The 13531-nt window shown below is 39.1% G+C and overlaps 1 protein-coding gene across 4 annotated transcripts in view; it reads right to left on the bottom strand.

Moving 5' to 3' along the window:
* The window catches only part of TNKS (tankyrase), a 139652-nt gene that overhangs the window by 120768 nt on the left and 5353 nt on the right, over nt 1–13531 (bottom strand). For all 4 annotated transcript variants that reach the window (XM_049814538.1, XM_049814539.1, XM_049814540.1 and 1 more), the window contains one exon: nt 6798–7022. In XM_049814538.1, coding sequence (XP_049670495.1) covers nt 6798–7022 — 225 coding nt within the window. The remainder of the gene's footprint in view (nt 1–6797; nt 7023–13531) is intronic.

Raw genomic sequence — 13531 nt, 5'->3', positions numbered from 1 at the left:
CTCAACCTAAAACATGGAATTTTTATCCTATGGTTGCTATCATGCAAGGTTCACTTGAGAAGGACCCCATGAAGAAACAGTATGAGTAGACTTAAGCATATTAGGTCTTTGAGCCACTGTGTATGCACGGGATTTAAAACCATTTGCTACTCAAGGAAGCAGGGTTCCACACACATGCTCTCACTCACAGAGCAGAAACAGACCAAAAGAATTCATAACCTGAATAGTCTGATGAGCCTGCTTCCACAACAGATTTGGCTTTGATCAGTGAGTATATGCGTAATAAATACTATTAATAGCCAGGATTTTTATTTGGCATATCTAGACAGATACTAGATAGATGCTGTTAATCAGGACTGCTTGGTCTTAAGCAGATGAAGTCACAAGGCATCTTTGCTCTGTATGTCAATGTTAACTGCAACCAACAGACAGGAAAGGTCCCCCACTGTAGGGATTAATTCATGTCCTCCTAATGGAACAAAACTCAAGTTTCTGGTACACAAGAACAGTCTAACTTTCTTTAGACTGTCCTGCAGCTTAAAAATGTTGAAATACAAGTCACTGTTTTCCCACCGCACACTGAGTAGTCAGCAGCAGTAGCGCTCCAACTCTGTAATTCAAAAGTCAAAGCAGGAATATTGACAATATTCAAGAATCTTCTGATATAAACAGCAGCAATAGTTAAACATTTTACACAAAATATTTGGAAGTACTCGCTTGAGAGCATTTTCCAATGATTTTACAAGCCTCCAAATATCAGATCCCTGGGATGCCTCTTTGAATCTAAGCTTCCTTCTAGAACACCAGTTCTCCAAGAGAGTCTGGGAATTTGGTACATCTCTCCAAAAGACAACGTGTATAACCAGCTCCCAATGTACCTCAGTTACCAATATCCCCCTCTAATATTTATTAAGAAGCTACTAGTCTTCTTACAGGCTTCTGTCAATCCAGCACCTAAATCTATGGTCACTGTAATCATTTTTCAGTTAAGATGCTAAAGCTTCTCCCCCTCACCTCACCCCATCCCATTCCCAAAAAGAACTGGCTACTGCATAATTCTGCTCTTTGACAGTATTTCCAGTGATTATTTTTTTTAATTTTTCAGGTAGTAAAATCAGACACAGCTCTAACTTTTAGAGCAGTACAGTTCCTCTGCTTGGAAGGCAAAACACTTTGAGCATTCTAAAATCTCAAGGGACAAAATCATCATCAACTGTAATAATTTCACTATTTGTTGTACATACCTTCTTTGCAGGGTGACCAAACAGGTGAGCAGTTCAATAATTGGGCAAATTACCACTTCTACAATCTGTTTAAGGTTTACTATGCACTAGTTCTACCCATGAACTACCTTTTGTAGGTTGTTTTTTTTTTAAATCCTGGCAGAAGACTTACCTACCCTGCAGGAAGGGGTCACATCATATTCCCTCCACATATTTCAGCCTACAGATATGTAATAGCAGAAGGTAATAGCTAAGGAATTCTTCTCCTTCCCCAGTCCAAGAAAGCATAGCAGGGTGAGCAATGTTTTGACATGTTAACAAAGAGACATTCAAATAACAGTGATCCCTATGCTAAGGGCAGGACCTGTACTTTGGAAAACTTGCTAGCTTAAAAAAGTTTTAGTTTGCTTGCTTGCTGTATCTTTCAAGTGCAAAAAGGATAACAGAAAAAAATCAACTTCCACAGAAGTTCTCTGGTCAAAAAGAGACAAACGCACCTTGACGCTACCATTAGAGATCGTTTCGTAGCACTGGGATGGTAAATTCATCATGCCACAGGACCTTTGCAGGAAATTTTATAACTGGCCCAGAAGAAGCCAATCAAAACACTGGTCTAATGTCATATTAAGTAATTCCTGACAGATCCTTAGTCCTGCATGGGCTAAAAGTAATTTTAAAAAACTTTTACAGTTTTGTACAGTGTTCAAGGAAGCTTTTCAGTAGCTAGAATTTTTTATTTCCCTAAAATTACTAGAGTACCCTGTATGTTCAAGATCCATAAAACATGGCATCACCATAGAAGATGCTCATGGTTTGCATATTTGTGAAGGATGCCCTTTAAAAACTAAGCAGGTTTATGACACCTGAGATCACTTTCAGGCTAGCAGTCCTATAGTTCTCACAACACTCAAGTGGAGAACCACCTGGGGGAAAAAAAAAAAACCAAAACCAAAAACATCTCTGCAGGAATAACTACAGCCTCTGCAGAAACACAGTGGAGGGCAAAGCAAGCCCGGACAGACTGCATAAGCACAGCTTCCGTAAGGTTATTTTTAGCCTATTTTTTTTAACAAAAAAAGTGTGTTGCGCAAACACACAGTTTTATAGGAGCTGTTACCACTCAGGAAATACCTTGGAGCTACGCCCATTCAGTGCTCAGCAACCAGAAAACCAAACCAGAATGTTACCCTATAAATCTACTACACCTAGCTTTGATGTCTGTACCCCCATACCAACCCCTCACCCTTGAAAAAAAGACAATAATACCAGAATATTCAACAGGATAACACGATGGAAGACTGAGTTTTTCAGCTTGAAAAAGAGACATTTGAAGGAAGAAAAGATAGAGGCCTATAAAATCATGAAGAATATGCAGACTGCAAATAGAAATGACTGTTCACTATTTGCCATGAAAAGGAAGGGTTGCTTTTTTCCTGCAGGGCTACTAAATTGTAGAACTCTCCTGCCACAGAACACCTTCAAAGCCAGAAGTATAGCAGCATTTAAGAAGTGATTAGATCTATTGTTCAATAATTTTTTATACCAATGGCTACACAACACAGTCCAGATGCAGCCTCCACTTTATCAAGTTCCTAAATGGCTGACAACCATGAGAAAGAAGGATACACTCAAGCCATTCATAGTCATTGTTGGAGAAAAGTGAGCTACACAGATCTTTGGTCTGACTGCAGTATAGACTTTCAGATGAAGAAATAGATCATCCTTTCTCCCCAGCCTGACCTGTAGAACAGTCACTACCCTGACATTGCAGCATTCCTCCAAACACACTTTACAGAGTTCACCATTCGTTCATTATTCCATGAGCAAATGCAACACTGAGGAACAAAACCACTTTTCGTTAGCTCTAGAAGCAGTCCACAAACACTGAAAATGCATCTTCCTGACAGATAAAGCAATCCTAGACGCCATAAATACTGGAGAACACTATCTGACAATTGGTTTTAATGCTTCAATACATTTAGTCCAAAAATTATTACATATAGCAAACAACGCTTTCAAATGGATTCAATTACTTAGGAACTAAACAAATCTGCAGTGACTAAATATATTGTAAGAGATGGTCAGCAAACCAGCTGAGCACTGCTTACCATCCTCCAAGATCTCCTGCACTTCCAGACCCAGGACACAAAAACAACTGCCACCTGAAAGTGCCACAGTCCACATTCCTCCCAAACTCAGCACATTTGTGTTCTCTCCCTTTAAGTTCCTGCACTGTCCTACAATTGTAATATGCAACCAGTAAAACAGAAGAACAAGAAATCATAGCAGTCATTTGCTGTCTTACAGTTTCCTGGAGTAGAAGTTTGTGCATAGTCTGATGAGTTTTCATCCATTCATGTACACTTCTTATTTCCACATAAGCTTCCCAGTGGCAGGGTTTGTACCTTTTAAAGTTGGCCGTACAGCTAAGCACTCATAGTACTTTGAGCATAAATATGCACATTCTGTTCTAAGGCTAGTGCTAGACACAAGAGCATTCTATACTTGTAGTGCAATCACTACCTAGCTTTTGCTGGTCTTCCCACCCTGCTTCAATGCCTGGAGTTTTCCTCTGAAGAACCATTATTCATGAACGTGCTGCATCTCCGCGCTTTGTTCAATTATCACTTTGTCCCTTTTTGACCTGTAAAGTGGCCAAAAGAACACCATTCTATGCTAGATATGATAAAGAAAAGATGCAGACTGGGGTGGCAAAGAAGGGAAGGAGAGAAGATAAATTGGAAAGGTCTCTCCCATTACATCATTTGGAAGAAGATGACAAGAATAGGTAGCCAAAAATGAGTCTAGATGACTAATTCCTACACAGTCTATTGCTTTTCAGACAGATAACTAAGTTCAGCAATAAATTCTAGGTTATGCCGGGATTTCCAGAGACTATTCTTCAATTAACGCTTTTAAAAAAACATGCCTTGCTTGTTTAAAAAGGAATACCCTAAGAATGTGATTTTTCTTTTTTTACAGGCCAATTTCTTCCTTTGTATCTGCTGTAAGTCTACACTTAAGGTGTAAATAGCAGTAGTGTACAATATATTCCAGAAAGCTATTCAAGGATTCCTAGTCAGAATTTGTGCCCTACACAATCATTGGTCCATTATCCTGTGTATAATCTGTTCCTTCAAAAGACTTTGAGACAAATGCTGATGACCTTAATAAAAAAATTATATATAAAACCATTCAAAAGAAACAGGAACTTGCCAAAGACAGCAAAACATGCTTGCCCACTAGATATTAATTGCAAACAAACTCACAACAAACAAGAAAGAATAGACTTCTTTGTCCATACTCATGTCCCAGCAGTTTTATGGAATCAACTAAATCCCAAAGAAACATCATACTACAGTACATATTAAATCTAGTGACTGGTGACACTGCCTTCAGTAGTAACTCTCAATGTTGACAGATCAAATATCTGAAGTACAACATACATGTGTATCTGTAACTAAACTGAGCACAACAGCATCATGCTTGCTTCTTTAACATAGAATAGAGCAAATTTTTAAAAAATTCCCAGACTCCAATCTGCCTGCAAGTAGCTTTGTAAGGAGAACTGCATCTAGTCCTGCAGCCCTGCTCAGTGCTTCCAAGGAACCCTACCATTGCAGCAGACATCAAAAGAGCTTTGGGATTTGATCAGTACAACACGGTGAATATTTTATATATACGGATCATCCCCTTAGTCTAACATCTAACATTTAGAGAATGAAATTCTGTGTAATGCAAGCCATAAATTTGATTCTGTTCTTCCTTTCAGCAAGCCCACAACTTCCTGCTGAATTATAGTATACCTTTAAAGGTATCATCAGTTTGATTATGGTAATTAGATCTAAATAATCTCAAATTACTGCCAGCATTGTACATCAAAATTGGTGTACCACATAATCTGCCACCTTGATCTGACCTGCCCAATCTCCTCCAAGGAGTAATACAGAGCCTTTAGACAAACCTCCCAAAGTGGCACTACCCATGCTGCCCCCCCCCCCCCCCCAATCCTAAAACCTTCTGTTGCAACCATCTTTCATCCTATCACCTATGAACACAAAGGTGTGCTGCTGCACCCCTTCCTGCTTTATAACAAGGTTTTAAAAGACCAAGACAAAGCTTTTCCAAACCAAACAAACCCAGTCCTCCTTTACAGGTCACTTTTCAGCTTCTTACTATCAACCTTCTCCCATTTAATTTGTATTTTCGGTCAGCCGTTCCCAAAGCCAGGCAGACTCCAGCACCGAACAGACCAAAATAGTAACTTCCTTTAAGTCACATACAAAACTCCAGTTACTGACTGGAATTTAAGCTTACTTTTCTATTCACCATTGTCACAACAGACTGTTATTGGGACCTACTATATCAGGGGACCTCTTCCCATAGTACTGCTGTATAACCAACTATACTCAGTAACTGCTGTAAAATATTCTCTGGATGTTTTACCTCACACAAAGAGATAAAATGAATGAAGTCCATCACATCCCTTGTAAAAAGAAGAAATAGATTAAAAAAAAATTATATTTTGGTGCTTCCTCCAATTTTCTTTCCCTCAATTTTTGGTGTTGTTTTTTTTTAAAGTAATGACACAAGTATTGCAATAAAGCTAATGCAAGAACTTGTCCTGTAAGTTTTGCAGCTTTCTCTGCAGGAATTTTGCTTAATAAGTCTTTAAGCAAATAGACTTTATCTGAAATTCTGAAAATTGTGTCTTGTTATCTGGATAACATATAGAACAAATCTTATGTTCATAATCTTAACTGTGGTTCCTAAAAATCAAGCTTTCCTTTCCACGTTTGATATAAAACACAAGGTTGAGCAGGCTATTTTATTCAAGTTAGTAGATGTGAGAAGAACCAGAATTGATAAATAAGTTCAAGGAACTGATCTGAGTGTAAAAAAAATAAAAATAGAATTTCCCATTTAGAAAAAAAGTAATACTAAGCACACTGAGAAAAACCATAAAAGTTAAAGACATCCTGACTGAAAAGCTTTTTATACGTTCTAGACATTTAAAATGATTGAAGTGTTCAATTTTATTTGAAACTGCTTTGGCTCCAGGCTACAGCACACACACTGAAGATCTATAACCACTGTCAACAATGGTATCCTGTAACTTGTATTGGAAATCTCCAAAGGACTAATGAGATGTTTCCTCATACTGTATAGAATGAAAGGTTAACCATCTTCCTAACCAGTAGGACAACATATAGAGCAGCCCAAAAAGCAAAGACTTTACCTAGTAAAGCTAGTTTTCTTGAGAGCGACCAAGAAAGACTAACTTCCACATTCAGATTCTGAATACTGTAATTTAACAGACAAGGAGACTTTACCCAATCTCGCCAGGTTAGTTTTTCACATGCAAGTTCAGCAAAGCTTGTATTATACACCATGAAAAAGTTAGTCTTAAACAACTATCACTATACTTACCTGCAGGTTTAAAAGAAGTTAGCTTTTAAGAACAAGCAGTATCTTTCATCTTAAGTCCAGCACATTAACAATTACAACTGTACAAAACATGTATCTGTTTATGTATCTAGTAAAATCTCAATATAAGAAGTGACAGACACTTACCAATACACACATCTATCTTCCCCTTGATAGCAGCTTCATGCAAAGGAGTGTAGTTCCAATTGTCTCTAGCATTTGGGTCTGCCCCTTGACATAGTAACAGACTAACCACTTCAGCATGACCAAAAGAGCAGGCATTGTGAAGAGGTATCAGCCCTCCGTCATCACGAGCATGAACGTTGGCTCCTGTCTGTAGCAAATGCTCTACAACATCCTTCCTTCCAAAACCTGTAAGAGAACATATTTCTGTTCATTTGTCTGGTAAAACAAAGCAATTTAACATTTAAAACTGTTCACTCTTAGTCCAATGTACAGACATCAAATGATATTATTCATGTCCCTCTTCTACTTCTTGGTTCATTTCACCATTAAGTGAGACTATATTCATCTGCTCAAACAACAGCTGAAGATTCACTTACACTCACGACAGAAGTGAACAGTGTTGTATTATAATTAGCCTGACTGGCTGCCACTCTCTCCCATGAAGTTCTACAATGGGCTTGCCGTTCTTTTTCAAGAAAAGCTTATTATAAACCTTAAAAATTTAGTATAATCTGTGCATACCCAAAGCAAGCATCTTACATACTATCTCTCAATATAGGTCTTCATCTTGAAGAAGACCTCATTAATAAACACTGAAATACACTGTCAGTGCTCAAGCAGAACCACCTTATCTCAACCCAAACTACATTCTTGCTCTTTTACAAAGAGTCTGACTACCTCCAGCTGACAAAGTGGCAGACTAAGAAGTTATAGATAAATAGAACTGAGAGCTCAGCTGGAAAAATAATGCCTCAGGAAGGTCTCAGCCTAGGAACACAGCCTCTGTTATGGCCAGGGAAAACATCACCATAAAGCCAGTATCATTAAACTAATATGCTTCAAAATCCTGCATCAGCATGCCAGGCACTAACACCACGGTCCATAATAAACCTGGAAAGGTTCTAGCGCCCAAATGTGTTTCCTATTGCCCCAAATGCCTTAGAGCAGCAGTTTCCAAACTTTTTTGATTGCACACCCCTATCAGTAAAAAGATTTTTGAGCACGCACCCCCAATATATGTATAATATATGTACATGCACTACTGCACTATTATGTAGATTATAAACATACACAAAAATACAAATTTAAAAAGGCTGAGATAAAGATGAAATAAATACTGTTTTTAAATTTCTACCGTATTTATTAGTGGTACAAAATATATTTTCTTCCTGCACCCCAATGAAATATTTTGTACACTCCACTTTGGGGACCACTGCCTTAGAGGACAGGAAGAAAAATCAGGCTCAAGAGGGACAGTTTGAACTAAACCACAAGTGTTCATTTTTGTACGAGGTTGAACCTCAAAGGTTGGATTGCATTTCTTATAAACCTTGGAGCTAAGAGCAGTATCACTGGGTATTTTAAAAAAGACTGTCACTTTAAGAGTTATTGTGTCTTCTTGTAATCATGGATACCAACAGCTTAAGTATGAAGAATCCCACACATATGAGCTATATTTATGAAACAGCTGAATTAAATACTGCAGCAAGTGAAATTCCATCACAGTGGTGCTAACTGGCAGCTTATAGATTGTATTAACTCCACAGATCACGGATCAAAAACATAACTAAAAACATTATTTCCCTTCTAGAAAGCAAATACAAAGCTCAAGGAAAGCAACAAAAGCTGTCAGTTCTCCCCTGGTGACCATGTAACTCAGCCACAGCAAAATGCTGCTGAAACTGTAAAGAAATGGTTCTCAAAAGTCGGCACCCTCAGTGGCAGGCAACAACTCATGCACAAAAACTTCTCAAATCAGAACGTTTTACCCCAGAGTTGCAGTCCCTGGATAGGACCTCCATTTCAATGAATTAAGCCCCCTTTTTGCCACAGTAGTACCCTAGTTAGAGCTATGCAGACATATGGTGCAGTATTAACATGCTTTTCCCCCCACAGCCTATACAGTGAGATCTCTAAGCCAGATCTAGCAGCTTTACATCCACACTAGCTTATCCAGTTAAGGCTGATGTTATAACTCAACATCCAGCTTTCAGCCAAGCTGCAGGCTAGCCATTCTCCAGGAATTTATGCTGTCTCCTCAGGGAAGCACAGAGTCCTTCAACACCCTTTCTTGAAGGACATAAGTTCTGTAGAAGCTGACTAAAGCTATGGTTAAGGCAGGCAGGGCTAAAACAAAAAGCCCCTTTACTGAGGCTTACCATGGTTTTGATGACAGGTTAGTTTAACAGTATCTTTATTTCTGCCTAAAGAAGTATTCTTCTATAAGACACAAGCAAGCAGGTGGAAGAACAGTCTGGAGAAGACATCATGGATACGCACACAGATGCTCACATCTACTAGAGACTGCAGCAGTTCACAACCTCGGTTAATCCTGTATGGTAATGTAGCTCAAGGGCTGGAGTTAACAAGTACAGACTGGTTACTTTTGCATAGCTGTAAGGATTTCCCCATCCCCACTGTACAGAGCTCTCAGCTGCTTTCAGCACAGATGCTGGACTACTACTAATTACAAGTTAGCACACCGAGCAGATACCAAGGTGGGTTTTCTTTAATTCATGGGGCTAAACAGCAGTTCAGCAGCTGCACCACAAGCTGCAGAGCCATACCAGCTGCAAGAAGGGGCCCACAACCAGACTGGCACCCCACTCAGCAATCCAATTTTAGTCCACCACTGCAGATGAATCAAAGCTTTCTGGTACATTATATACTGATCACTTCACATTAGAAATTACACCACAGAAATGGAAGTATGCAAATCAAAACTGGTATTATTAAAAGTGATACTTATTTATCACGACAAAACTGCTACCAGAAGACATTTTTCTTAACTGAACTGTCAGCAGGGCCACTACTACTGTAAATCACTGCAGCTTCTAGCATGAAAACTTTTTTGTTTGTTTCTGTTATAAAACAGTCAAGAACATCACCCTTAAGTCTTCAAATAGAAAATGACAGCTTAAATGGGTACAACAGCAAACAAAGGGTATCTGGTCCCACAGCAAAGCTAACAGCCCTGGGGCATAAATACCAAGAAGCAAGCCCTCAAGGTTCCCACCTTTATATTGTTCATTTGACTGGCAAAGGAAAATTGAGCAAGACAAAAATTAGAAAAGGATGCTTTCAACTGAAGAGTAAATCAACATATTTTATTAGCCTTTAGTTTTTTATAGGCTGAACGACTAAAAACAGTGCTGAAACTGCATGAGCATTTGCTTTACATGTACTTCCTGTCTCTCAAGGAAAAAAACCTGACAGTCCCTGAAAACCCAGATTCCTTTTCAAATTGTTCAGTGTTGTGATTTTCAGGACTACACACATACTTCTTCAAGGTATTGCTGGACATGGGTTCATTGATAAAGGTATCTTTGGAAATGCCAGCAATAAACACTTTACAGTTTTTGGCAAATTAGCTATTCTGTTCAGTCCTCAAAATGCACAGTAAAGGTTACTGTGATTTTATCCCACCAGATCACCCATCTTTCAGAGAAAAAGTAAGCAATTATGGGAATAGCTTCCCCCCCCCCCCCCCCCACCAGAGGCAGACATATAAAAACTTGAATTGACAAAGTGCCAGAAACTCTTTAAAATAATCACACGACCCAATCTGACAAAGCAGTTGTAATTACTGAAACTCCTACAGTGTTGGGGTCACCTTTTGTAAAAAACAACAGACACATGCCAAGCCATTTGTGACAGATGAAGCACATATAATTCGGTTTAAACTGAAGAAACAGATGTGCTGTCATTTAAGACGACTTCAATAATCCTACTCTTGTATATTTCCAGCCCAACTTTTAATTTATGAAGTCTAAGGAAGAGCTCCCAAGAAAGAACCTGTAATCAAAGATCCCAAAAGACAATCAAATTGAAGGTTCCTACAGAAAACATCCCAAACCAGGGTAACCACAGATAAGAGTCACATTGAAAGCCCCAGCATACAAGCTTTTTTTGATGAGATTCACCTGCCAGCTTCCAAAGCACGCTCATGGGCATGGTCCCTTACTGGCCTGGGCTATTTCACACAGGTAGAATGTACAAGCTTTAAAGTTTCAGGCTAGTCGCAGTACCTCAGAAAACACACTGTCCAGGAAAGAAAGGAAGCAGTAATCCCATTATAAAAAGGCAGTAGCAAGAGAACATCTGAAATTAAGGGTGAAACACTCATCAGTCAAACCAAAGGTGGTAAAAATTCAGTGACTCTTCATTTCTCCAGTCATCTCACAGAAACAACGGAAGACTAAGGCTTGGCAAAAGCCAGGAGGTGGAGGTAGCTGCAATAGCTTTACATAGATCATGAGACAGGCAGACAATTCAGATAAAACACCACTTAACTAGTTTTTTGCCAATGCTGTATTCTTGCCTTTTTCCAACTTATACCTGCCACTTTAGGCTGAAAGTGAGGAAAAAAAGGCTTTACGTAGTAAACTGGCAGCCTGAAAATTAAGCTAAATAGGAGTTTTAAATGCTGTCAGGCAGGACAGCACACAGACACAACCAAATGCTTGCTACTACTGCCAACACCACCTGTCTACGTCACATCCTGCTCCCAGCCCACAAGCTTGTCCTGTCCCATCTCTTCTTGTGGCATTGAACCTAAGTAACAAGAGGCAACAGGGCGAGCAGGCTGAATGACTGATGAGAGAAGTGATGCAAGGAAAGCAACAGGAGCACCAGCTGATCCGTAACACTACATGCTCAGGTTAGGGCTTCCATATTAAACCTGCTTTCAGTTAGTCTACAAGCTTTCACATGGTAACACTTCACAGACACTTAATTACCAATACCCCCAGAAGCCACATAATTTATTGCACAATTTCAAGAGTAGTTTTCAGTAAGTTTGGTAAAAAAACCCAACCAAATAAATATATAGACTTCCCACTAGAACCAGAAGAATGCTTTCCCCAGTGAGTACAATACATCAAGTAGTCAGTTTGATCAGTTTAAGTACAGCTGTACTGTTTCACCCGCAGCCCAATTAATGTCACTTTATCACAACATAGCATGAACTCCTCCAAATGCCAACTCCAACCTCTGCAAAGCTGCTGTTATGTGCAGTTTAACTTATCACATGGAAAACTTCTAACTCTCACTAGGTGTTTTTCCTCCTTCTTTCACCTGCTTGCTCTTAAGAACACATTGACTCCAAAAGGAGTTAAATTTTACAAAAGTGTATAATCACAGGTTAAGCACACCTGCAGGTATTACTGCGATCTTAGGCAAAGCAGGAAAGACACTTTTACTAGATGCACTCCCACTTGTTAGAGCACTAAGCATAATGAGAATACAAGCCCTTGAAGTGGAAAAACACACATCTTAGAGGCACACACCCTTTCGAGAATGGTTTTAAACTGTAAGCTAAGGGTGGAAGAAGTTCAAGCTAAGTCACTGTACTTCTCTTTGCTTTAGTACTGCATATTCTGGGACCAGATTTTTCCCCAAGATAGGTCTTCCAAAAGCCACCAGCACTTCTCCCACTTCACTAGGCAGAACACAATTAAACTGAGTGATTTAACTAAGTAAACTGAAGAGCCTTCAAGCTGGGAAAACGTATTCAGTATTACTGAAGGTCAAAGATTTTGCATTTATATCCTCTTGTAAATTCCTTCAAAGGATTTTAATGGGAAAGAGATACAATACATTGCACAAACTATTGCAAGACCTTTCAAGAGAACAAGTTACCAACCACAAAGCAAGCAAGCTGAACCTTCCTAGGAAGTAATATGCTTGTGACGCTAACAGTTCATGTACTACAAATGCTACAAAAACATAAGAGAAAGAAATTCAAAGTCAAGGCCAGTAATTTATCAATTCATCTTTTTACATGAAAGTCTGCATTTTGCAGGCTCTGAGCCTAAGGCTGCTGGGATGTTTCCTAACTGACTACACAACCTGCACTCTTCATTCTATCCATATGAATCCAGCTGAAAATTGTTATTACCCCTGCTTTAAGTTGAACAAGGCAGAATTAATCAGTGACTTGGCTTTACAAACAATTGTTTGAGTAAGGTCAGGCATCTCTTCTATGGCAAGGATATATCAGACAACTGCAACAAAATGAGTCAGAGTAGTTTAAGAATGGTATCTCAGGCAAGGCTTTCCAGGGCAATTTAAGCTAACTTGTACGTTGCACCACAGGTGGAGCGGTCGATTCAGATGTCTCTGCATTGAGTGGAACTGTGTAATAAGTTACAAGCTACTTCCTGCCTTTTCCTGGCTCTCCCTCAAGGAACACTCAGCAGCTAGTTATATTAGTTCTGCCTCGTCAGTTGCTTATCTCACTCACATATGTTGAAGCAGCTTGCATTTTTATGATTAACAGCTTGCTATTTGACAAATCAACTTGATCAGCTCTCTCCTTAAACTCTGACCACTGACTGTTTTCCAACCTAAGTGAGATCCCTTCACCTTCAGGATTAAAGTTGTGTACTCCAGAAATTTTCCAAAGAATATTTATATATGCTAGCCTTCATAAAAAGATTTTACTTCAAACAGTTATTACTAGTGATATCAAAAGCAGGCTTACAGAAGACTACCTTCTGCAAACAAATTTTTGCCATTACTATAGACCCAAGAAGAAAGAAAACAAAGAATAACACTGATGCTCTAACAAGTCACCTTAAATCAGGTTTCTCCAAGCCTGAGTTCGGGCTGATACCACCAAGAGCACTTCACCTTGTGATTGCAACTCCATACCTTCCAAAAGCCGCTCTGGAAACCTCTACCTCTTCCTCAGT

Source organism: Accipiter gentilis, chromosome 12, assembly GCF_929443795.1.
Source record: "Accipiter gentilis chromosome 12, bAccGen1.1, whole genome shotgun sequence".
Taxonomy (NCBI): Eukaryota; Metazoa; Chordata; class Aves; order Accipitriformes; family Accipitridae; genus Astur; species Astur gentilis.
Note: the sequence above shows the minus strand (reverse complement) of the source record. Positions and strands in the feature narration are given on the sequence as shown.